General features: G+C 40.7%; 1 protein-coding gene across 1 annotated transcript in view; it reads right to left on the reverse strand.

Annotated features, from left to right (window-relative positions):
• Efhb (EF-hand domain family member B) overlaps positions 1-19187 on the reverse strand; it is a 45370-nt gene extending 26183 nt beyond the window's left edge. The window contains 4 exon segments of the mRNA XM_076914650.1: positions 2271-2477; positions 11275-11418; positions 12258-12320; positions 18107-19187. Of these exon segments, the coding sequence (XP_076770765.1) occupies positions 2271-2477; positions 11275-11418; positions 12258-12320; positions 18107-18940 (1248 nt within the window). The 5' untranslated portion in view covers positions 18941-19187.
• Positions 19188-26970: the final 7783 nt, after the last annotated feature.

Below are 26970 nucleotides of genomic sequence, written 5' to 3' on the forward strand. Positions count from 1 at the left end.
CATGAGGCTAGCAAAGAGAGACACTGCAGAATGAAGTTAGGCTTCTTAATAGCTGGGATCAGACTCTGAAGGACCAAACTCCAAACCTGTTTTGCAGAGACAATTGTTATACAAAAGGAACTTTTAGTATGTGTACTTTCCACATACCAAATTTTGTAATCTGATCTAGGAGTTGTTTGAAGGAACCATTACCTAAGCAATTCTCAGCCATACAAGACTTCCTGTTTTGCCAAGTATGTCTGAGGACGACATCATGCCTTCCTTCTCATAATGGACTGTGCTCTCTCAAAATGTGAGACCAAGTTAACCCATTCTGAAGATGATTCTATAACTTCACTATAAAATCACTAGAACAAGAACGGCAGCTACTGGCTTTTCTGTCAGAAACTGAAATCTTTGAACTAATAGCTAATGATATCAGAAGTTGGTGATAGACTACTTGCCTACTTACATGACACCCCCGGCCCAATCTCCAGGAATGCAATGAATACAGAGAAATCGGGGAGAGAGAGGAAGAGAAACGGGGGAAGAAGAAGAAGGAAGAAGGGAGGAAAAAAAGAGAAAGAAGGAGTGAAGGAAGGAGAGAGAGAGAGAAATCATGTTCAAATAATATGAAAAAAAGCCAGTGTGGTAGCACATATCAGCAAGCACAGCATTCACAGGACAGAGTTGGAAAAACTGAAGCTCCTGATCTATCTGGGCTACATAATAAGACCTGTTTTTAAAACAAAAGGTAGGGCTGGAGAGATGGCTCAGTGGTTAAGAGCACTGACTGCTCTTACAGAGGTCCTGAGTTTAATTCCCAGGAATCACATGGTGGCTCATAAGCATCTGTAATGGGATCTGATACACTCTTCTGTGTCTGAAGATAGCTATAGTGTACTTGTATACATTAAATAAATAAATAAATAAATAAATAAATAAATCATAAAAAAAAATTTAAAAGGTAAAAAGATCACTGAGGATGCAACTCAGATGTAGACTTGACTAGCTTGCTCAGGGTCCAAGAATCAATCCATACTAGAGAAAAATTTCCTATAAAACTCTACTTGAAATTTTTAAATTTTTTTTTTACTTGAAGAAGATGATTTAGTTGAACTTGATGACAACTATATCCTTCAAGTGTTCTGACAGAGAAGTTTCTGGCACCCAGTGGGCTTATACTTCAGGATCAGACTGACTACAGTAAGAATCCTGTGGGGTGCCAGGCATGGTGGTCAACGTCTTTCATCCCAGCACTCCAGAGGCAGAGGAAGGTGGATCTCTAAGAATTCAAAGTTTCAAAGTCAATGTGGTCTACATAATGTGTTCCAAGTCAGGCAAGGGTACATACTGTGAGAGACCCTGTCTCAAAACACACACACACACACACACACACACACACACACACACACACACACACACAAATAAATAAATAAATAGTAAAATCCCCAGAAGTTTTTTCTCATATGGTTCCAATATCCAATGGAGGTAACCATGGTCGTTTGTTTTGCTTTCAGAAATTCAATGAAGCAAACAGAAACAATATTTCTTTTGATATGTGAATCATTATGTCCATTGATACAAAAAGTAAGTATCAGAAAGTAACCTAAAGCCAGGCAGTGGTGGGGCACGCTTTTAATCCCAGTACTCAGGAGGCAGAGGCAGGCAGATTTCTGAGTTTGAGAGCAGCCTGGCCTACAGAGTGAGTTCTAGGACAGCCAGGGCTACACAGAAAAACCCTGTCTCGAAAAAAACTAAAAAAACTAAAAAATTTAAATAAATAACAAGAAGGAAGGGAGAAAGAGAGAGAGGGAGGAATACAAGAAGAAAGGAAGACAGAGAGATCTTCCTATGATGCCATCTTTTTACTTTTACATGGAGGACTTTAGTCATCTAGTCATCTCTCTCTCTCTCTCTCTCTCTCTCTCTCTCTCTCTCTCTCTCTCTCTCTGTGTGTGTGTGTGTGTGTGTGTGTGTGTGTGTGTGTGTGTGTGTGACTCTCCAGGTACCATATCAAAATACAGACTAAGTAGAAAAAAATTATAGGCTCAAATAAAAGCAGAAAACTGAAAGCAAAAAAATGCAAAAGTGAGACTGTAGTTAGGGGGCAGAGAGGATGTGATGTCCATTGTAGTCAGGACTTGCTAGAAGGAGAGAATGGGCCAAGCAGACCGCAGACCATGTGTGAAGACTTTGTTCATCTTTCACCACTAACAGTCCTTCACACCATCAACAGAAAATATACCAATGACATACTTAATCCAGTTTCATAAGACATATTTTCCCACCTCCTCCTGCCCCTTATTTTTACTACCTCTGATAGTCGGTGTCCCTAATGTTGTGTTGATCACATCCATTCCTTTAGGCAATCCTGGTGTTTGATCATGAGATTTTCCCAATGGTGCTCGTTGATGGCTAAAATATATAGATTCTTTTTTGTCTTTAATTTTCTGTTGAAACGCAGTAATGGGCTGTGGGTTTAACAATGAGCTCACCTAAAGAAATTATAGAATGTCCATGTATTGAAACAAGTATATGTAAGAAAACTAAAATTCTAATGAGAAGAAAATATAAAGTGATATTTCCCCATCATTAATGGCTTTGCTCATCTTCCAATGAACCCTCAAAATCACTAATGAAAAATTTAACAAAGCAGATGCAGAACTTTCAGCTATAACTGTATCCTAGCTCCTGGGGGAAATGAAGCACCAGGATACTAAGCTTCAGGCAGGCATGGACTACAGAGAGAGTGCAAGTCCGGATGGAGATATGGTTCAGTAGTGGAGTGCTCATGAGGCTGTAAGTTCAAGTCACAAGCCTGAAAAAGTGCCTAGAGATATAGCTCAGCGATAGAGCACTTGCCTAACAGGTACAAGACCACCGGTTCTATCCCCAGCATTAAGTAGGTAAGTATGTACATATATACAAAGATGCATACATACATACATACATACATACATACACACACACAGATACATAGGTAGCTACATAGACAGATATAGATAAATAGATGATAGATAGATAGATAGATAAAACTTTCCTACAGTGGTGCTAAAAGACTTATGGAAGGAGTTTCCAAGTTATTGATGCAAATACTCAAGAACAACAGGTATGACAAACACAGAACACAAATCATTTCCACCAACTTTCTAAAACATATGCAACTCTGATTGGACTTGATGACACAGTACTATAATCCCAGCACTTAAATAGCAGAAACAGGATGATTGAGGCCAACCTGGACTACAGAATAAAAATTTCAAATAACAAATGATAAGAATGATAGAAAGCACTGGGTATGGAGACACATGCCTTTAATCCCAGAACTGTGGAGGCAGAGGCAGGTGGATCTGAATTCAAGGCTAGCCTGGTCTACAAAGCAAGTTCCAGGATAGCTACGGCTATGTAGAAAAGCCCTTGCCTCAAACAAATGACAAAAACAAACAAACAAAAAACCACAGGAAGAGAAAGACAAGAAAGATAGATACTAGACATGGTACATTACCTCAAAAACAAAAAAAGGACCTGAGACATGGATCAGCAAATAAAGATACTTGCCACAAGAGCCTGCCAGTTTAACTTTGATCCCCAGAAACCGTGTAAAAGGAGGAAATCCACTCTACAAAGTTGTCCTCTGAGTCCCTACATGCATGCCCCACACATACAGAACACACACACATACACACATGCACACACGCACACACACATAATAACAACCAATTAATTTTTTAAATGATCAAGATGGCTCAGCAGGTAAGGGAACTTGTTGCCAAGTCTGATGATCTGAGTTTAGTCCCTAGAAATTATTTGATGGAAGAAAAGAACTGACTGCCCCAAGTTCTCATCTGTACTTCATACAGGTGCCGTAACAAATACACATACACATACACACACACACACACACACACACACACACACACACAAAACAATGTGAGAAAAGGTTTTTAAACAAAAGAAGATAGAGGGTTGGTGATAGGGTCAATAGCAGTGTTTACCAAGCATAGTTTGAAGTTTAAAGTGAGTTCCAGCTTTAGCCCCACCAATAAACTTAAATGAATAAAAGACAGATAACAGATATAGAAGGAAAGATAGGTAGACAGATAAATAAGCAGTCAGAGGATAGGTATATCCAGGCAGTCAGCATCAATACTTTCTGATCAACTGAAGATCTATATATGCTCTCTGTAGGGCCTCAGCACAAGAGAAGCAGGTCTGTTCTCTTAGTGGCTAATAAGGTATGATGACATTTGTCTTTACCAGGAAAGTGGGATGCCACAGCCTAATACCATCTGAGGATCAGTGAAGACTGGGGTTTGAACTGCTGCTTCCTTTGCCCATTCTTAGTTACTGCTGCTTGAAAACTCAACCTATTGCCCAAGACTAATGTTTTTAGAAGCCAGAATGAGGAAAGAAAATACCACAGGAATTACGAATTTCATTTACACCTTTATTTGTGCAACTTTCTAACTTGGTAAATTGATGATTAATAGAGGAAGAAAGCCCTTCTGCCCTCTCTGCTTGGCCCTTCTTGTTGGGGCAGACTCATAGCTGGTCTGCTCCTGGGAAGACACCATATTCTGACTCATTCCAGAGGATCTGCTGCCCTCAGAGAAGTTGGTAAGAACCCTCCCCCACGACCCAAAGTCCCAGAACTGCAACTGGTCGACCAGCGGTGCACTAGGGACCCATCACCCACAAAACCCCGCCCTCCAGGATACCATTCCCCTTCCACCCCCTCCATCTGGCCCTTCTTGCTGGGGCAGACTCATAGCTGGTATGCTCCTGGGAAGACACCATATTCAGACCCATCCCAGAGGATCTGCTGCACTCAGAGCAGTTGAGGATCCACTGCACCCAGAGCAGTTGACTCCTAGCTGGTCTGCTCCTGTGAAGACACCATACCCTGACCCATTGGTATAAATTTCTTCCATTCTGAGCCAGTGCACTGAGCAGACCTAGGTCACTACCTCTGCAACCAATCTCGGAATTCCAAGAGGAAGCTGAATTCCCAGGAGATCTAACATGCCCAGGAACATAGGATTAAAGGATCCCAGAGGCAGCCTGACTCCCAGGAGCTCTGACACCCAGGATCACTAAATCACAGAAACAGCTGGACTCTGAGGAGCTCTGACACAACCAAGATAAAAGGAGAGACAGGCTCCAGTCAGAGACAGTGAATGCAGGTAGCACTAGAGATAACCAGATGGCAAAAGGCAAGCGCAAGAATATAAGCAACAGAAACCAAGGTTACTTGGCATCATCAGAACCCAATTCTTCCACTGTAACAAGCCCTGGATACCTCATCACACTGGAAAGGCAAGATTAAGATTTAAAATCACTTCTCATGATGATGATAGAGGACTTTATGAAGGACATAAATAACTCCCTTAAAGAAATACAGGAGAACACAGGTAAACAGGTAGAATCTTTTAAAGAGGAAAGACAAAAATCCTTAAAGAATTACAAGAAAACACAACCAAATAGGTGAAGGAATTGAACAAAACCATCCAGGATTTAAAAATGGAAGTAGAAACAATAAAGAAATCACAAAGGGAGACTAGCCTGAAGATAGAAAACCTAGAAAAGAGATTAGGAGTCATTGATGCAAGCATCACAACCAGAATACAAGAGATAGAAGAGAGTCTCAGGTGCAGAAGATGCCATAGAAAACATTGACACAGATATTTTGATCATCCTGGTAAGCCCTTAGAAACAGGGATCATGGGAGTGATCATGGGACTTTGTTTATTGACTTGCTTGTTCTTTGACTATTGGTGTTTATTGTCTTGCTTGTTCCTTGACTATTTGCATCTATTGTACTACTAGGACCTCAAACTAGATCTGACCTTAATACATGCATGTAATTAAAATGGTATAAAAAATTAAAATGGTATAAAAAAGGAGAATGGGGGATGGGATGAGGGTTCTAGGGAGGGGAAATGGGGAAAGGGGATGGCATCTGAAATGTAAATAAATAAATTGCCCAATTAAAAAAAAACATTGACATAACAAAGAAAATGCAAAAAGCTCCTAACCCAAAATATCCAGGAAATCAGGACACAATGAGAAGACCAAACATAAGGATAATAGGTATAGAAGAGAGTGAAGATTCCCAACTTAAAGGGCCAGTAAATATCTTCAACAAAATTATAGAAGAAAACTTCCCTAACCTAAAGAAAGAGATGCCCATGAACATACAAAAAGCCTACAGAACTCCAAATAGACTAGACCAGAAAAGAAATTCCTCCTGTCACATAATAATCCATTAAATGTACAAAACAAAGAAAGAATATTAAAAGCAGCAAGGGAAAAGGGTCAAGTAACTTCAAAGGAAGACCTATCAGAATTACTCCAGACTTCTCACCAGAGACTATGAAAGTCAGAAGATCCTGAACTGATATCATACAGATCCTAAGAGAACATAAATGCCAGCCCAGACTACTATACCAAGCAAAACTCTCAATTACCGTAGATGGAGAAACCAAGATAATCCATGACAAAACCAAATTTGCACAATATCTTTCCACAAATCCAGCCCTACAAGGGCTAATAAATAAAAAACTCCAACACAAGGAAGGAAACTACACTCAAGAAAAGGCAAGAAAGTAATCCTCTTCCAACAAACCCAAAAAAAGCCACACAAACATAATTCTACCTCTAATAATAAAAATAACAGGAAACAACAATCACTTTTCCTTAATATCTCTTAACATCAATGGACTCAATTCCCCAATTAAAAAAAACATAGACTAACGGACTGGATACAAAAACAGGGCCCAGCATGTTGCTGCCTATAGGAAACGCACCTCAGTGACAAAGACAGAAGCTACCTCGGAGTAAAAGGGTGGAAAACAATTTTCCAAGCAAATGGTCCCAGGAAACAAGCTGGAGTAGCCATTCTAATATCGAATAATATTGACTTTAAACCAAAAGTTATCAAGAAAGAGAAGGAAGGCTGGACAGTGGTGGTGCATGCCTTTAGTCCCAGCACTAGGGAGGCAGAAACAGGCAGATTTCTGAGTTCAAGGTCAGCCTGGTCTACAGATCGAGTTTCAGGACAGCCAGGGCTACACAGAAAAACCCTGTCTCAGGAAAAAAAAAAAAAAGGAAGAGAAGGAAGGAAGGAAGGACACTTCATACTTGTCAAAGGAAAAAAAATCTACCAAGATGAACTCTCAATTCTGAATATCTATGCTCTAAATGCAAGGGCACCCACATTCATAAAAGAAACCGTACTAAAGCTCAAAGCACACATCGTACCTCACACAATAATAATGAGAGACTTCAACACCCCACTCTCAGCAATGGTGAGATCATGGAAACAGAAACTAAACAGAGACACAGTGAAACTAACAAAAGTTATGAACCAAATGGATTTAACAGAAATCTGTAGAACAGTTCATCCTAAAACAAAAGAACATACCTTCTTCTCAGCACCTCATGGTACCTTCTACAAAATTGAACATTTAATTGGCCACAAAACAGACCTCGACAGATACAAGAAGACTGAAATAATATGTATTCTATCAGATCACTACCGACTAAGGCTGGTCTTCAATAACAACAAAAACAACAGAAAGCCCTCATACACATGGAAACTGAACAACACTCTACTCAATGATAACTTAGCCAGAGAAGAAAAAAAGAAATTGGAGACTTTTTAGAATTTAATGATAATGAAGGAAAACTCATAGCTCTAAGTGCCTACAAAAAGAAGCTGGAGAGAGCATACACTAGCAACTTGACAACACACCTGAAAGCTCTAGAACAAAAAGAAGCAAATACACCCAACAAGAGTAGACAGCAGGAAATAATCAAACTCAAAGCTGAAATCAAACAAGTAGAAACAAAAAGAACTAAACAAAGAATCAGCAAAACCAGGGGCTGGTTCTTTGAGAAAATCAACAAGATAGATAAACCCTTAGCCAGACTAACCAGAGGGCACAGAGACTGTATCAAAATTAATAAAAATCAGAACTGAAAAGGGAGACATAACAACAGAAACCGAGGAAATTCAAAAAAAATCATCAGATCTTACTACAAAAGACTACACTCGACAAATCTGGAAAATCTGGATAAAATGAACAATTTTCTAGACAGATACCAGGTACTAAAGTTAAACGAGGAGCAGATAAACCACCTAAACAGTCCCATAACCCCTAAAGAAATAGCAGCAGTCATTAAAAGTCTCCCCACCAAAAAAAAAGGCCAGGGCCAGATGGTTTTAGTGCAGAATTCTATCAGACCAAGACGACCTAATACCAATTCTCTATAAGCTATTCCACAAAATAGAAACAGAAGGAACACTACCCAATTCATTCTATGAAGCCACAATTACATTCATACCTAAACCACACAGAGACCCAACAAAGAAATAGAACTTCAGACCAATCTCCCTTATGAAAATTGATGCAAAAATACTCAATAAAATTCTCAATAAAACCAAATCCAGGAACACATCAAAACAATCATCCATCATGATCAAGTAGGCTTCATCCTGGGAATGTAGGAATGGTTCAGTAAATGGAAATCCATCAACATAATCCACTATATAAAGAAACTCAAAGACAAAAACCACATGATCATCTCACTAGATGCATTTGACAAAATTCAACACCCCTTCATGGTAAAAGTCTTGGAAAAATAAGGAATTCAAGGCCCATAACTAAGCATAGTAAAAACAATATACAGCAAGCCAGTAGCCAACATCAAACCAAATGGAGACAAACTTGAAACAATCCCACTAAAACGAGGGACTACCCTCTCCCTACCTATTCAATATAGTACTCAAAATTAGACCCAGAGCAATTAGACAACAGAAGGAGGTCAAAGGGATACAATTTGGAAAGGAAGAAGTCAAAATTTCACTATTTACAGATGATATGATAGTATACTTAAGTGGCTGCAAAACTTCCACGAGAGAACTTAACCTGGTAAACAACTTTAGCAAAGTGGCTCAATATGAAATTAACTCAAACAAATCACTAGCCTTCCTCTACTCAAAGAATAGATAGGCTGAGAAAGAAATTGGGGAAATGACACCCTTCACAGTATTCACAAATAATATAAAATACTTTGGTATGAATCTAACCAAGCAAGTGAAAGATCTGTAGTATAAGAACTTCAAGTCTCTGAAGAAAGAAATTGAAGATCTCAGAAGATGGAAAGATCTCCCATGCTCATGGATTGGCAGGATTAATATAGTAAAAATGCCCATCTTGCTGAAAGCAATCTACAGATTCAATGCAATCCCCATCAAAATCCCAACTCAATTCTTCACAGAGTTAAAAAGAGCAATTCTCAAATTCATTTGGAATAACAAAAAACCCAGGATAGTGAAAACTATTCTCAACAATAAAAGATCATTCCTGACCTCAAACTTCAGAGCAATAGTGATTTTAAAAAAAACTGCATGACATTGGTACAGAGACAGGCAAGATCAGTGGAATAGCATTGAAGACCCAGAAATGAACCCACACACCTATGGTCACTTCATCTCTGACAAAGGAGCTAAAACCATTCAGTGGAAAAAAGACAGCATTTTCAACCAATGGTGCTGGTTCAACTGGAGGTCAGCATATAGAAGAAAGCAAATCAATTTATGTTTATCTCCTTGTGCAAAGCTCGAGTCCATGTGGATCAAGGACTTCCACATAAAACCAGATACACTGAAACTAATAGAAGAGAAAGTGGGGAAGAACCTCGAGCATATAAGCACAGGGGAAAAGTTCCTGAACAGAACACCAATGGCTTATGCTCTAAGATCAAGAATTGACAAATGGGGCCTCATAAAATTGCAAAGCTTCTGTAAGGCAAAGGACAACTGTCAATAGGACAAAACGGCAACCAACAGATTGGGAAAAGATCTTTACCAATCCTACATCCGATAGAGGGCTAATAACCAATATATACAAAGAACTCAAGAAATTAGACTCCAGACAATCAAATAGCCCTATTTAAAAAATGGGGTACAAAGCTAAACAAAAAATTTTCAACTGGGGAAACATGAGTGGTCAAAAAGCACCTAAAGAAATGTTCAACATTCTTAGCCATCAAGGAAATGCAAATCAAAACAACCCTGAGATTCCACCTCACACCAGTCAGAATGGCTAAGATCAAAAACTCAGGTGATAGCAGTTGTTGGCGAGGATGTGGAGAAAGAGGAACACTCCTCTAATGTTGGCGGGATTGTAAGCTCAGAAAATTGGACATAGCATTACCTGAGGACCCAGCTATACCACTCCTGGGCATATACCTAAAAGATGCTCCAACATCTTTTTGATCTCCAACAAGGACACATGCTCCAATATGTTCACAACAGCCTTATTTATAATAGCCAGAAGCTGGAATGAACCCAGATGTCCTTCAACAGAGGAATAGATACAGAAAATGTGGTACATTTATACAATGGAGTACTACTCAGCTATTAAAAACAATGAATTTGTGAAATTCTTAGGCAAATGGATAGAACTAGAAAATATTATCCTGCGTGAGATAACCCAATCACAAAAGAACACACATGGTATGCACTTACTAATAAGTGGCTATTAGCCCAAAAGCTCACAATACCTAAGATACAACTCACGAACCACAAGAAGCTCAAGAAGAAGGAAGACCAAAGTGTGGGTGCTTCGGTCCTTCTTAGAAGGAGTAACAAAATACTAACGGAAGCAAGTATGGAGACAAAGTGTGAGCAGAAACTGGAAGGGGGGTTGTCTGGAGACTGCTCTACCTGAGGATCCTTCCCATGTGCAGTCATCAAAAGCAGCCACTGTTGTGGATGCCAGGAAGTACATGCTGACAAGAGCCTGATATACCTGTCTGCTGAGAGGCTCTGCCAGAGGCGGATGCTTGCAGCTAACCATTGAACTGATCATGGGGTCCCCAAAAGAAGGATGTAGAGAGAAGACTGAAGGAGCTGAAGAGACTTGTGACCCCATTGGAAGAGGGACAATACCAACCAACTAGAGCTCCCAGGGTCTAAACCGCCAGTCCTCGGAGGGACATATACAGCTCCAGCTTTATATGTAAGGGAGGATGGCCTTGTCAGGCATTTGTAGGAGAGGAGGTCCTCAGTCCCAAGAAGAATAGATGCCCCAGTGTGGGGGATTTCGAGGGCAGGGAGGGGGAGTGGGTGGATGGGTGGGGGCACACCCTCGTAGAAGTAGCCAGGAGGGGGGACGGGATAAGGGGTTTCTAGGGATGAGGCATAATGGGGAAAGAGGATAACATCTGAAATGTAAATAAATAAAATACCCAATTTTTTTAAAAAATAGAGGAAGAAAGGTTTACCGGAATTGAGATTTTAGATCTTATTCCATGTGTCAAATAAGGTGCGATTTGGGGATCGTTTGCTCTGCCATAAAATACTCTTTCTGCTCCAGCAGGAGGATATCTGAAGTTGAAATACTTCTTTGCCTCTGGGGGAGTCATAAGCTGGGGAAAGTGAGACAAGAAAAGAGAAGCACAAAGCACAAGTTTCAAAAGATCAACTCAACTTCCCTAGGCAGTGGTGGTGGCTTCCTGCATCCAAAAACTAGGACACGCCCTGTAAAATTTGTTTACTGACCGAAATAAAATACTTTAAATATTATAATTTGAGGAGCTGAAGAGATGGCTCAGTGCATAAGAGCACCCAGGTCCCGATCCAGTACCCACATGTTAGTTCATAACTCTGTAACTCCAGTTCCAAGGGATCTGATGATGATTCTGACCTCTGGGGACACCAGGCATGCACCTGTTGTACAGTCATAAATACAGGCAAAGCACTCATACACATAAATAAAATTAATTTTAAAACGTTTTTAAGACTATAATTTAAGGGACTGGAAAAGGCTAAGTAGTTTCAGGAACGCTTGCTTCTTTGCCAGGGGGCCCTGAGTTGGGTTTCCTGTACCCACATTAGGTGGCTCACACATAATCACCTATCGCTCTAGGTCCAAAGATTCCATGCCCTTTTCTGGCCTCCAAGGATACCTGAACACATGTAACATATAGTCACACAGACATTCCCCCACCCCAAAACATGCAGATTACAAACATCCCATAATTCTTACTGAAATACATTGAATCCTAGAAGTTTTGTAAACTAAAAAAAAAAAGTATATTTTAATTTTCATTTTTTTGGACAAAATCAATAGACATCGCCCAAATACAGTAAAGGTTCAAAACTGACCACCTTACATCTGTCCACACTTTTGTGAGGAAAGCTGAGAGAGTCCAGTCTCCTATGGCTCAAATTCAAGGTACAAACAGAAAGGCTGTGAAGTGCTCACCCTGGGAAGCTTTTCAGTCAAACAGGTTGCAACTCTGTATCCAACTGGCTTAACTTTTCCAGCCTTAGAGGGAAAAAACATTAAGCATTATTAAAGAATGGAATGTATTTCAGACTTGGCCTGTAACTCAAATGCTACAAAAGCTACTAAAAACAAGGGAACGATTGAAGAGATAGCAAACAAATAAGTAACAGAAATACATCCGGTAATTCTGTGACATTAGGAAGTGCTTACCTGGTGGAAACAGTTTCTTTTTCTGGTTTGTTTAGGTCTGAAACTGGCTTTGTAGTTCAGGATGACCTTGAACTCCTAATCCTTGCCTGGCACCTCCCTGGTGCAGAGATTACAGGTGTGTACAATGTCAACAGGCTTTTTCCCCCTGTTTTTTGACAGAAGATTTCACACAAATTTATGGCAGTCCTGCCTCTACCACTTTGGTGCTGGGATCACAAGCATTAACATGCTTGGCTACAATCTTAACATTTTTCACTGGTTAATTGTCTAAGTTCCAAATATATGAAATATATCTTTTAAGATACATATTTTTTTTTTTTTTTTTTTTTTTTTTTTGGTTTTTCGAGACAGGGTTTCTCTGTATAGCCCTGGCTGTCCTGGCACTTACTCTGTAGACCAGGCTGGCCTCGAACTCAGAAATCCACCTGCCTCTGCCTCCCAAGTGCTGGGATTAAAGGCGAGCGCCACCACCGTCCGGCGATACAGATCTTATGTAGCCCAGGCTGGTCCTTAAATCACACTTCGTAGCATCAGCCTCTAGACTTGAACAAACTCTCACAGAATCCCAGACAGTATTTTTATACTTACTAGCATGTTACTTGTAGCCCAGCTCCTAGAGAGAATGATTCAAACAGTACATGGCATTGCCTACTCATTTGTAACTTGGATCTTTCTTATCTGTCCTTCCATTGATCATAGCAAAGCTAGTAAGAATCTACTCCCAGAAACAGAACACATATCTCTTTCTCCTTTATCTATTTCAACGTGGCTGATATTTTTATAATGTGCACATTACTCTTTTTAAAAATTGAAAGAATTGGGAACTAAGCATGATAGATCATTCCTATAGTCCCAAACTCAAGAGTCTGAGACTCCCAAGACTTGGATTCCCAAGAGTTCAAAACCAGCAGGAGTTACAATAGCAAAATCCTGTTCAAAACAAATAGAACAGGGGCTTTAGAGACTCAGTTAGTGGAGAGTCTGTCAAACATGCATGAAGTCATGGGTTTGACTAGCAGCCCTGCACAAACCAGGCATGCCGCTGCACAGCTGTGGTATCAGCACTTGGGAAGTAAAGGCAGGAGAATTAGACAATTAAAGTCACCTTCAGCTACATAGAAAGTCCAAGACTAGCCTGAGATTCATAAGACCCTGTCTTTAAAAAAAATAACATCTAAGAATCAAAATAAATCACCTAAAATATACAATAGAATTTTGAGCTGAAATTAACAAGAATCAACAGGCACAGTATGAGTCCCTTTCCTTATCCTTGCTCTGCTGAAAAGTAGGATTTTGACTTGTTCATATAAAGTGTCCCCAAATCCAGCAAGAGCAACTCTCAGCACCTGAGGACAGTCCATCAGATGATCCTGCATAAACACCTGTCTGGTTTCATTCTGTTGCTGTGATAAAAATAAATAAATAAACAAAACCAACATAGGGGAGGAGTGTGTTTCTTTAGCTTACATTTCTAGGTGACAATCTATCATCAAGGGAAGTTGGGGCAGAAACTTGGTCAAACCTACCTATTTTACACCACCTCTGATGAAGGAACTCACAGTCTAGACAAAACAGAAGAAACCATGGAAGCACACTCCTTGATGGCACACTCGCCTATGCTTAGTGTTCTTGTGCAGCCCAGGACCAGCTTCCTGGGAAATGGTGCTGCCTAGTGGGCTGGGCAGTTCCCCATCAGTTAACAATCAAAAACAGTCCCTCTACAGACAGACATGTCTACGGGAACTTCAGGTCAATCAAATCTGGGAAATTTCTCACCTGAGACTCCCTTCTACTGTGACTCTAGGCCAATGGTTCTCAGCCTGTGGGTCACAACCCCTGTGGTGGTCATATGACCATTCCACAGAGGTTGCATATCAAATATCAGATATTTGCTTTATGATTCATAACAGCATCAAAATTACAGTAGTGAAATAGCAATAATAATAATTTTATGGCTGGGGGTCACCACAATATGAGGAACTGTATTAAAAGGTCATAGCACTAGGAGGTTAAGAACCACTCCTCTTGGCTATGCCAAGGTAAAGTACACACAATCTTTACCAAAATAGCCTGTGTCTTGCATTATTTACCCCTAAATATTTTCTATTTGTATCTCTACAATCTATCATTCCTTGAATGAATTCTCTCCCCCAACCTTCTTTCTTTCTCTCTGTCTATTTTCTCCTCCCTCACTATCCCTTCTATCCTCTTCCCCCTCCCCCACCACCACCTTATCTGGTCTGAATTTGCCATCCTCTCACCTCAGAGACGTGGGATTCCTAAGTAGCTGGGATTCACAGGTATGGGCCACTGTAACCAGTTTCTCAACCTCTCCTTTTGTGCAAGTACTAATAAGTCCCTGAGTCTAACAATCATTTTGAGGCTCCCTTGTTTTCTGTGAACCCCTGTGCCTATAAATGATGTGCAACTCTTCTGGTTAATCTTTCTTCTGATAGTTTAATTCATATTTCTGCAGTTCATAAGCTGAAAATAGCAGTATTAAAAGCTTGCCTCTGCAATAATTCAGTAAAAAACAACCTCATAGGTTCCAATCCCAAACCAAACAAAATAACTTTGAATTTATAGTGAAACATTTATTTATTAAATAAACAAAATAAGACCCATTTTCAATGTTGAAATAACTGTGTATAGCATGGAATTTTAAATTTTAAATCATAAAAGGGTGCAAACCTCAGCTCTCCATTGGCCTTATTAGCATGTTTAAACTCTGCTAGCTACTCATTGCTTTGCTTTGTTTTGCTTTCTTTTGTTTTTTGAGACAGTTTCTATTCTATGTCCAGGCTAGCCTGAATCTGTGGCAATCCTCCTGTCTCAGCCTCCTGAAACCTGGGATTCCAGGCAAAAGCCATGCCACCTGTGGAGGTTTGAATAGGTTTGGCCCCTATAGACTCATGTATTTTAATGTTGGCCCACAGGGAATGACATTATTAGAAGGCATGGCCTTGTTGGAGTAGGCACAACCTTGTTGGAGGAAGTATGTCACTAGGGGGGTTGAGGTCTGCCCCCTAGTATAGTAGCAGCCATTTTGTTTCATGCCTGCCAGCTATTTCATATCACTGTTGTAATATGCCTGTCAGTCATTGATGCAGAAAAATAACTTGACTCAGTTCCGGGTCATGTTGGCCACATACCCTGTTGTGTTCTGTATGTTATGAGGTTTGTCAGTCTTAAGAAATCACAACTATAAGCATCACACAGATCTCATCAATTTAAAGGTTAATATAAACAGTTATGTCTAAAATGGCTTGAGTCAGGGCTGACCACCAGGCTGCACTTTCAGCACCTGTGTATGAGTTCATTGTGGGGCTTCTGGTTTAAACTTTAAAAGCTGAAAATCTTCGGGATTGTAGCCACCGCCTCCAAATTCTGAGCTCTGGCCCTGATCGATCAGTCTTACGTGTGTGTTCAATAAACCATCCCTGTCTGACTGAGATGGATGTTTGTGTGGTTTGTGGGGTGACTCCTGGACCCCAACAAAGCAATTTCTTCTTTGGGGTGAAGCAAGTGTGAGGATAGCCTGGGATCCATAACACAACACCTTGTCTCAAAACCAAAATGAAGCAGAAACAGTTTGAGTTATCCTGTGGCTTATTTACTACACCCAAAGATTACCGTGGAATGGAAGCAGCAGTACTTGCTTGGCCCAGGGAGTGACACTATTTGGAGGTGTGGCCTTACTGAATTGGGTGTGGCCTTGTTCAAGGAATTGTGTCACTGAAGGCATGAGCTTTAAGACCCTCGACCCGGCTGCCTGGAAGTCAGTCTTCTCCTGTCTGACTTTGGATGAAGATGTGAAATTCTCAGCTCCTCCTGCACCATACGTGCCATGCTCCCACCTTGATAATAGACTGAACCTCTGAACCTGTAAGCCAGCTCCAATTAAATGTTGTCCTTATAAGAGTTGCCTTGGTCATGATGTCTGATCACAGCAGTAAAACCCTAACAAAGACAGATGGCTAGAAGGCAGAACTCCACTGCTTGCTAAGCAGACAGTCCTCTGCTGATTTGTAGATTGACACCTTCTTTTTATTTTTTGGTTTGGTTGGTTTTGGTTTTGGTTTTGGGTCTCACCTTGTAGCCCAAGTTAGCATGGGATTCGGGACAATCTCTCTGTCTTGCCCACCCACACCCAGCTCTGATACTTTCTTCCCTTAAGCTTTCTGCCTTATCCAGTTTGTAAAGCATTTCTATGAGGTTTGTGATAAAAAAAAAAAAATGCATTTCTATGAAGGAAGAAAAATGTTAATCTTCCTTTTGACACCTGTGAAATATTCATTTTGTTTTCTGTTTCCATCACTGGATTAGCCTAAGCCTACAGGGCAAAGGACATACACTTTCCATCTCATGTTGACCTGGACTCCCACATTGATGACTACAAGAATTTGTTGAAAGACAGACAATACTGAGTGAATAATGAACATAGGAGAAAGGCCTCTCCCCACTCACCGTATGGATGTTAGAAATCTTGATAGTGTCAGTGTGAGAGAGGGTTGAAGAAATGGAGAATGGGGAGAAAACAAAACTCAAAGGCAAAGGGAGAAGGAAATCAGGAAAAACCACAGGTGTGTAAACAGCAGCAAGCTAACACCTAGGAAGGAAGGCAGGGAGTCAGAGGGAATCTAAGGAATTTCTGCAAAGAAACCAGGAGCAAAAGGGTCAGAATTTGTACTGGTGCTACGAAGTGGTGGCGCACACCTTTAATCCCAACACTCTGGAGGCAGAGGCAGGTGACTCTCTGAGCTGTCCAAGAGAGCCAGGGCTACTCAGAGAAACCCCGTCGCAAACAACAACAACACAACAACGAAAGTAATATAATTACATTCTTTTTTTTTTTTTTTTTTTTTTTTTTTTGGTTTTTTGAGACAGGGTTTCTCTGTGTAGCCCTGGCTATCCTGGAACTCTGTAGACCAGGCTGGCCTGGAACTCAGAAATCCACCTGCCTCTACCTCCCAAGTGCTGGGATTAAAGGCATGGGCCACCACCACCCGGCTATAATTACATTCTTAATATTAATGATTACATTCTTTAAAAATAATATGTACTGGCTAGTTTTATGTCAATTTGACACAAGCCAGAGTTATTAAAGGGGAGGAAACCTCAATTGATAAAATACTACCATAAAAACAAACTGTATGCAAGCCTGTAGGGCATTTTCTTAATTAGTGATTTATGGGGGAAGTCCCAGATTACGAGTGGTGCCATCCCTACACCAATGATCTTGGGTGCTATAAGCAGGCTGATCAAGCTACGAAAAGCAAGCCAATGAGCAGCACCTGCCCACGGCCTAGCATCAGCTCCTGCCTCTAGGTGTCTGTCCTGCTTGAGTTCCTGTCCTGACTTTGATGCGGAACTGTGATGTGAAAGTATAAGCTGAACAAATCGTTTCCTCTCCAACCTGCCTTTGGTCATGGTGTTTCAGCATACCAATAGCAACCCTAACTAAGACAGAAACCCAACGAAAACTTTGCTATTTGTCTCTACAAATACAAACCAACTTCACTACTACATCCTATCAGGAAAGATTGCTACCCACGAATTCAAGGGGAAACCCTAGGAGAAACAAAAAACAAGCAAACACAATAACACAAACTTACACTTGGCCAGCAAGGCACTCGATCAAAGAATTTCCCTGAATATATGGGTCTGATGTTCCCTGGAGGCTCCACTCCGGGTTCGGTGCTGGCGGGCTCCTTTTTCTCTTCCAGTTGTTGGGCAAATGGACATTCAGAAGGTTCTCTTACTAAGCCTATTAGAGGCTCTGTATTCTTGGTTTCATCTGATTCCTGGGTTTGTGGCAACCCGATGTCTACCTCCTTAGGGGGCATCTCTGTGTAGGGGTTCACCACGACACAGGTGGGCTCTTTTTCCAGTTCTTTTCTTAGTTCCGAGCCTACAATAGGCTGCTTTTCCCCTACAGCATCCGTCCAGGCAGAACCACAGGCTAGAGGCCTCCTTGTGCTCCCTGCGGCCTGTGGACTTCCATGTACTGTGCCCAAAGGAGGGTGTAGTGTCCCTCCGTAGCGAAGGCAAGGTGGAAGGCCCTTGTTTTCTGGTCCCACTCTTCCTGGTAACATACCCAGAGGTTTTGATCCCTTGTGGAGTCCTAAATTACTCGTCTCTGTGGGCAATCCAGAAATAGTATGTCTTTCTAATCCTAATCCAAGAGCATGGCAAGGTGGCGATTTTGCTTCTGATGGTGCCATCCTCTCCCTCCATCTTCGATCTTGTTCCAGTCTCAATTGGAACTCCAGCTCCGTGGGAGATTTTGATCCCCTAAGTACTCTGTCTCTTATATCGCCCTTTTGTTCTGAGGTGAGTCCAAGTTCCGAGATTTCAGGTGCTCTCGTCCTTCTCAGGGAACTCATCTCTAATGGAGAAGCTGAAGTTTGCAAAGGTTTAGGGGACCCCATTCTCACAAACGAACACATACTCCCGGTACTCCCTGCAGACTGCTTCCTGACTAGGAGAGTAGATGGAGTCTGTTTACCCCGTTACCCGGGAAACAGACTTGGGCGGGGCTTGGTGAGCTATTCTTCCCTGTGACCCGCCCCGCCCACGCGCCCATCTCTCATTCACAGTCGCTCCGTAGGTTTCACTCCTTTTTTCTTTCCCAGAATCCCGACTTTCTCTCTCTCTCTCTCTCTCTCTCTCTCTCTCTCTCTCTCTCTCTCTCTCTCTCTCTCTCTCTTTCTCTCTCTCTCTCTCTCTCTCTAAATATTATTTTCATTTATGTGAATGTGTGTGTGTGGTGTGTGCAGAAGTCACAAAAGCCAGACAGTTGCAGGCTTTGGAGAAAGCTTTCAACGGCTGACCCACCTCCCCAGTATTAGTCTGTGTTCACCCCGAGTCCCCCAACCTCTCCCTCACACATTCGGGTGGATACTAAACCTGATGTTTACCCAGTTCTCTTCGGTTTCCCAAGTTATACACTCCTATTTTGAGTTTTAGTAGATTGAGTCAAGCATGGTCCAGTTGCAGAACTCAGGAGGTTGAAGCAGGAGGATAGCCATGAGTTCAATGCCAGCCTGAGGTAAAAGAAACACAAAAAGAGGAAGGGAAGGAGATACAGACACACAGAGAGATTCAGTTCTGATGGCCATTGGCTTCTTCACTGGTGATCTGAAAGAAAATCATCTTGCGGTGACTGGTCCTTCTAGGTCTTCCTTTGACCACAAGTATCTCCAGTGCTTGGAGTTATCTTAAAGCTAAAGAATCTGGAATGGGCAGGGCCTATTATCTCATGCCTATAATCTCAGTGCTCAGAGGCAGAGAAGCAAGAGGATCTCTGTGAGTTCCAGGCTAGCTTGGTCTACAAAGGAGCTCTAGACCAGTAAAAGCTACTTAGTTAAACCCTGTCTCAGAATCACCACCCTTACCCTACCCCCCAAAAAAAACTGCACCTAAACACCCATTCTCCCTACCATTGACATTGTGCATCAGTCCAGAACCTCAGGCACGCCAGGTAACCTCTCTTCTGCTGAGATGTATCTCCAGCTCTGAAGAATGACTTTAAGGGTCAGGGAGATTGCTCAGTGGATAAAAGCTCCTTTGCCAAACCTGACAGCCTCAGTTCAGTCACCAAGGCTTATATACTGACTCCCTTGTCAGAGTTGTTCTCTTCTCTCCACATATACTCAGTGGCAACCCTACCCCCACCCCCAGGTAAACTGAAATGTAATTTAAAAAAAAATTAAAGAACTACTTTAAATTCTAGGAAGTTATATTTTACAGATGTAATATAGAATTATCTTTTTCTTGTAGAAACAGCTCAAAGTCCTTAGATAGTCTAAGTCTCAGATTGTATTCAAATGTATATGTTAAAGTTTGAAGGCTAGGCATAGTGATATAAACCTGTAATCAGAGCACTCAGAAGAGAGGCAGGGCAACTGCTAGTTTAAAGGCAGATTTATTTGCAGAGCAAGACCCATCTCCACCAAAAAAGTGGAGATATAACCCAATGACATATATTTTATAAACATGGCAAATTCAGCTTTACTGCTTTTTAATGTGAAATATTTCATAAATTGGGGTTGCATTCTTTTCCTTTTTCTTAGAGATGAAGTGTACATAGCCCAAGCTGGCCTCTACCTTAAATTTTATATCAGCTTCTCAAGACTAAGACTATACTTATTTGCTATCACAGTTTCAATCAGTTTTTTTTTTTTTTTTTCTCTTTGGTGGTACTGGGAGTGGGGCGGCATTGAAGCCAGGGCTTCACACAAGCTAGGAAACTGCTCCAATCCGGTTTCTTCAGCCTTCCAAGTAACTAAGGTTGTATATAGGACTGCAAGATGTTTTTATTGTTAAGGGTGTGTGTGTGTGTGTGTGTGTGTGTGTGTGTATACTTATGACTGTAGGTGCCTGTAGAGTCCTGAGTGTCAGGTTCCTCCAAAGCTGGAGTTTCAGACAGTTGTGAGCTTCCTGACTTGGGAACCTGGGCCCTCTGAAACAGTTATTTGAAGTTTTAACCACTAGGCCATCTCTGTAACACTCCATATACGCATCCTATGTTTTTATTTTGTTTGGTGGTTTTGGTTTTTTTTTTTTTTTTCAAAACAGGATTTCTCTGTATAGCCCTGGCTGTCCTAGAACTTGCTTAGTAAACCAGGTTGGCCTCGATCTCAGAGATCCCTCTGCCTCTGCCTCCTCCATAGTGCTGGGATTAAAGACATGAGCTAAGATGATGACTTACATGGAAGAAATTGTCATAAGGAATCTTATTTCTCTGCATGCTAAATCCCACACGTAAAATGAATTAGATTTCAAAAGAATGAACTGAATAAACAAAGAAGACAGGTAATAGAACACTACCTAAAGCCTCCTTTTCTGTTGCCCACATCTCCTGTGGATCCCACAAGCCTCCCCTCCTAACCTCCCTCTTCCAACTTGTTGCTTTATCCCAGGCCTCAACTCCAGCATGCAGGTTCCTATTGATCCACAGACTATTCCTGCCAGTGAAGCAGGTAGGTTGTCTGTAATGTTACCCTCTCTTTCTATTCCTCTAGATCCAACCATCCAGTCTCATCCCCAGCTCAGTAGCAGACTTTGTATAAAGAGACAAAATAAGGAGAAAATTCTCTTTTCCTCTCTCCTGTGAATCCATTCAGTCCCCTAGCCTATCCCTATTCCTAAGTGTCAGCTACCAAATTTACCTGGAACTCCCAGTGGCCACAACTCTCAGGTCCAAAGAATATTACCTAACAGGCAACCCTCCCCAAAAATCCAGGGAGAAAACAAGAACCAAAACACATACCCAACCAAGACAAATTGAGAAATTAGCACCTCGACCTGTAATCATCCCAATTCCAGATGCCTAGAAGCCATTGTAAAATCACAATATCAGCCAACAATATGTCTCCACCAGAGCCCAGCTGTCCTACCACAACAGAGCCTGAATATGTCAACATAGCTAAAGCACAAGAAAAAAAACCTAAAACTGTATATATGAATATTATAGAGGTCCTTAAAGAGGAAATTAATAAATCTCTTAAAGAACTCCAGGAAAACACAAACAGTTGAAGAAAATAAATAAAACTATTCAAATTCTGAAAAAAAAAAAAATAGAATAGTAAAGGACACCAAAACTGAGAGAACTTGGGAAATTAAATCAGAAACTGTATACACAGGTAAGTTTTACCAACAGAATACAGAGATAGAAGAGAGAATCTCTAAAAATCTCTTGACACAAAACATCCAGAAAATCTAGATACTATGAAAAGACCAAACAAACCTATAGGAAAGGTAGAAAGAGAAGAATCCCAGGTTAAAGGCTTGGAAAATATTTTCAAAAAAATCATAGAAAAAAAAAAAAAAAAAGCTGGGCAGTGGTGGCACATGCCTTTCGTCCCAGCACTTGGGAGGCAGAAGCAGGTGGATTTCTGAGTTTGAGGCCAGCCTGGTCTATAGAGTGAGCTCCAGGACAGCCAGGACTATACAGAGAAACCCTGTCTCAAAAAGACAAAAACAAACAACCAAAAAAAAAAAAAAAAAAAAAAAAAACCAAAAACAAAAAAATCATAGAAGAAAAATTCCCTAACCAAAAGAAAAAGATACCTATAAAGACATAAGAAGCTTACAAAACACCAAAAAAACTGAACCAGAAAAGAAAGTCCCCTTGGCACATAATAACAAAAACACTAAATATTCAGAACAGAGAAAAAAATAGTGAAAGCTGAAAAGGGAAAAAAAAAACAAGTAATATATTCAACCTATTAGAATTATACCTGACTTTTCAGTGGAGACTCTTTGGTGGTTTAGTAGGGATGGCCCCCATAGATTTGTATGTTTGTGTAGTGAGGGTTTTGGTCTCTTTGAAAACTCAAAAATCTTATGTCAATATGTTTTTTTTTTAATCCCAGGTGTGAAATAAAAGGCTGTTTCACAGCAGGTGATTATGATTTGCCTTGTGCACTAGCAGGAGTATAATCCTTGCCAGCTACAGATAGTTTAATTCTGGAGACACTGGGGAGAGTATAAATTCTGGAGCCCTGAGGGCAGCTGCTACTCCCCACTGCTGCTTCTAGTTGCTATGTGGTTTTTCAAATGTTTGAGAGCAAAGAGATGAGAAGAAGTTGGAGATACCCTGATGACAAAGATGGGACTTGCCTCAAGGACCCAATGCCCCTAATGAACTGGAAGTAGCCTATAGAGGTATATGCCCCCTTTCCTCTCTAACCTTCTTTCTCTCTTACCTAGTGTTGAGAGGTTGAAAGGAATTAGGGACCCCAGTAGTTACACCCACCCCACAAAGTTCTGAGACAACCAAGATAATAGGAAAGACAGGCTCCAGTCAGGGACAGGGCAGGTAGCACTAAGGAGATACAGATGGCAAAAGGCAAGTGCAAGAACATAAGCATCAGTAACCCAGGGTACTTGGCATCATTAGAACCTAGTTCTCCCACAGTAGAAAGTCCTGAATTCCCCATATCACCAGGAAAGCAAGATTCAGATTTAAAATCACTTCTAATGATGATGATAGAGGACTTTAAGAAGGACATAAATAACACTCTCAAAGAATTTGAGGAAAACACAGGTAAACAGGTAGAAGCCCTTAAAGAGGAAACACAAAAATTCCTTAAAGAACTACAAGAGAACACAACAAACCGGTGAAGGAATTGAACAAAACCATCCAGGATTTAAAAATGGAAGTAGAAACAATCAAGAAATCACAAAGGGAGAAAGACTACGCTGAAGATAGAAAACCTAGGAAAGAAATCAGGAGTCATAGACAAGAGATAGAAGAGAGAATCTCAGGTGCAGAAGATACCATAGAAAATATCACCACAACTCTCAAAGAACATGCAAAATGCAAAAGATTCTTAACACAAAATGTCCAGGAAATCCAGGACACAATGAGGAGACCAAACCTAAGGATAATAGGTATAGATGAGAGTGAAGATTCCCAACTTAAAGGGCCAATAAATATCTTCAACAAAATTATAGAAGAAAACTTCCCTAATCTAAAGAAAGAGATGCCCATAAACATACAAGAAGCCTATAGAACGCCAAATAGACTAGACCAGAAAAGAAATACCTCCTGTCACATAATAATCAAACCACCAAGTGCACAAAACAAAGAATATTAAATGCAGTAAGGGAAAAAGGCCAAGTAACATATAAAGGCAGACCTATCAGAATTACACCAGACTTCTCACCAGATACTATAAAAGCTAGAAGATGCTGGACAGATGTCATACAGACCCTAAGAGAACACAAATGCCAGCCCAGGCTACTATACCCAGCAAAACTCTCAATTAACATAGATGGAAAAATCAAGATATTCCAATGACAAAACCAAATTTACACAATATCTTTCCACAAACCCAGCATTACAAAGGATAATAGCAGGAAAGCTCCAATACAAGGAGGGAAATTATACCCTAGAAAGAGCAAGAAAGTAACCCTCTTCCAACAAATCCAAAAGAAGATAGCCACACAAAGATAACTTCACCTCTAAGAACAAAAATAACAGGAGACAACAATCACTGTTCCTTAATACCTCTTAACATCAATGGACTCAGTTCCCCAATTAAAAGACATAGGCTAATGGACTGGATACATAAACAGGACCCAGCATTTTGCTGCATACAGGAAACCCACCTCAGTGCAAAGACAGTCTCTACCTTAGAGTAAAAGGCTGGAAAACAATTTTTCAAGTGAATGGTCCTAAGAAACAAGCTGGAGTAGTCATTCTAAAATCTCCAGCCCGAGAACACAAAGGAGGGGACTCATGGCTCCACCTGTATAGGTAGTTGAGGATGGCCTTGCCAGGCATCAGTGGAAGTGGACAGCCTTGGTCCCTGAAAGTTTAGATTCCCTAGTGTTGGGGAATTGCAAGAGCAGAGAGGCGGGAATGAGAGGATAGTGGGAACACACCCTCATAATAATTGGAGGGGGGGAATGGGGTAAGGGGTTAGGCATCAGTGGAAGTGGAGGGCCTAGGTGCCCAAAAGTTTGGATTCCCTGATGTTGTGAAATTTGAGAGCAGGAAGGCAAAAATGGGAGGATGGTGGGAACACACCCTCATAGAAACTTCCAGAATTATATGGATTAGACATGACACAGGCAGGCCGCCAGAAGACTAGATTCCAGAATTCAAGCAATTATCTTGATACTAAAATTTGTTTTGAGAATTGTATATTGCAGAATACATAGCCTTGGTGTATCTACTCATCAGGCAAGCTGAGCACACCTGCTGGAACCTCTGATGTCCTGGAATTCCAGCTGGATGCAGTGAAGACACAGTGTCAGAGGCTTATCAATTTACTCTTCCCCCAACCCCTCTTCTAATATCTCAACACCCATAATCAGCTTGAAGAAGTTAATGAAGAGTCGGTGCCTCTATTCCCTGGGCTTGGGGACTAAGGTGGTTAATATTGAGCTGTCTTTCTAGGGAAAAGTAGTGGTTTTGTTGGAACAGGGAGAATTAGCTAGGATTTATTGCATAGCCATAACCTACTGGTAGAAATAAGTATAATTGTTATTAATATGAAGTTATAATTTCTTAAATGGTACAAAATTTACTTTGATTTCAAATGTAAGGTTTTCATTGGTATGAGCTTCTTATTAATCTAAAAGTGAGATGAATATTGTTACTGTCATAGGCATTGCACCAGTATAACACATCTAGGAATACAAGGCTTAGACTCAGTCCTTCTTTAACTTTTTTAACTTATTTGAGATTGTTAGCCTGTGAGTTAAGGGCCTATAGTAAATTCATGGCTTTGAGTTTATTGTTAGGGTATCTTCTATATTTTATTTAGAAATAGCTGAGAGGAGTTAACAGACAACAGTCCAGAGTGCCTTACATAAATAGCTGGCTTTCAAAACATCAGAAATCCACAGAATTGACGTGACAAACATTTATGTATTAATGTTCATTTTGATTAGAGACCTGTCTGCTCCTGACAGCTTCCTGTCTTGGATTCTAAGAAGAAATTGAAAATCTTTGGAGTTATTCCAATTGTGGTGAGTCAGCCACTAGGCAAGATTTGCCTCTTTCCATCTACAGACAAATCACTGTCCAGAAAAGGACACACTTGCAGAATAGCCGACTGATTATATCTGCCAAGACAGAGTAATCAGCCCTTAATAATTCTGCATCACTAGGTCTGTCAGATGATCCTGGGCCAGAAGGCTAAAGATCGGATGCTCCAACGTTCTGTAGTATAGGGACTGTCCAGGTGTTCAGCAGTCTCTATAAATTGGCTATGTTTTAGAAGCTATGCTTTGTGCTTCCCATAATTTCAGTTAACTCAGTCATTCTGGATTTCTGATGGGGTTGAAAACTTATAGTCTCGTAGCCAATCCTTGCTATTTACTTTGAGAGAAAAGATTTGAGAGGATGATTTTCAACTGGCATTCATTCTAAAGCCAAGGGGAAAAAAAGCCAGGTTCAGAACTAAGTCTTTTATTTAGGAGAGATGACAGAGGTTCTGCTTAGTCAACAAAATGATGGACTGGGTATTAGGTCTATCTTGTACCTTACTGACATAAATTGGTATAGTTATGCTCTAACTGTATTTTGAGAGAAAAGTTTTATTTTAACAGGAAGGGTGATATATAGGAGGAGCTAAGGTGAGAGGAATAAAGAGAAGAGGAGGAGAAGGAGAGGAGGAGCTAGGTGATGAGAGAGAAGGGGGGGGGGCGCAGACGTGGAGGCAGATGTTCACATGTCTCCACCAGTCAAAGATAGTTGATATATCTAGGTTGGGTATTAGGTTACACTTCTGATTGATATTGAGCATTACCAAATTTATAAAGCCATTGGTTAACATTTTAAAAACTGTATAAAAGCAAAAAGGAGAAGGGGGTATGGGATAGGGGTTTTCTAGGGAGGGGAAATGGGGAAAGGGGATGGAATCTGAAATGTAAATAAAATACCCAATAAAAAATAAATAAATAAAAGAACAGAGAAAAAAAACAAAAAAAGAAAGGAATTAGGGTAGAATAAGGGTGA

The sequence above is a fragment of the Arvicanthis niloticus genome, chromosome 17, assembly GCF_011762505.2.
Source record: "Arvicanthis niloticus isolate mArvNil1 chromosome 17, mArvNil1.pat.X, whole genome shotgun sequence".
Classification (NCBI taxonomy): domain Eukaryota; kingdom Metazoa; phylum Chordata; class Mammalia; order Rodentia; family Muridae; genus Arvicanthis; species Arvicanthis niloticus.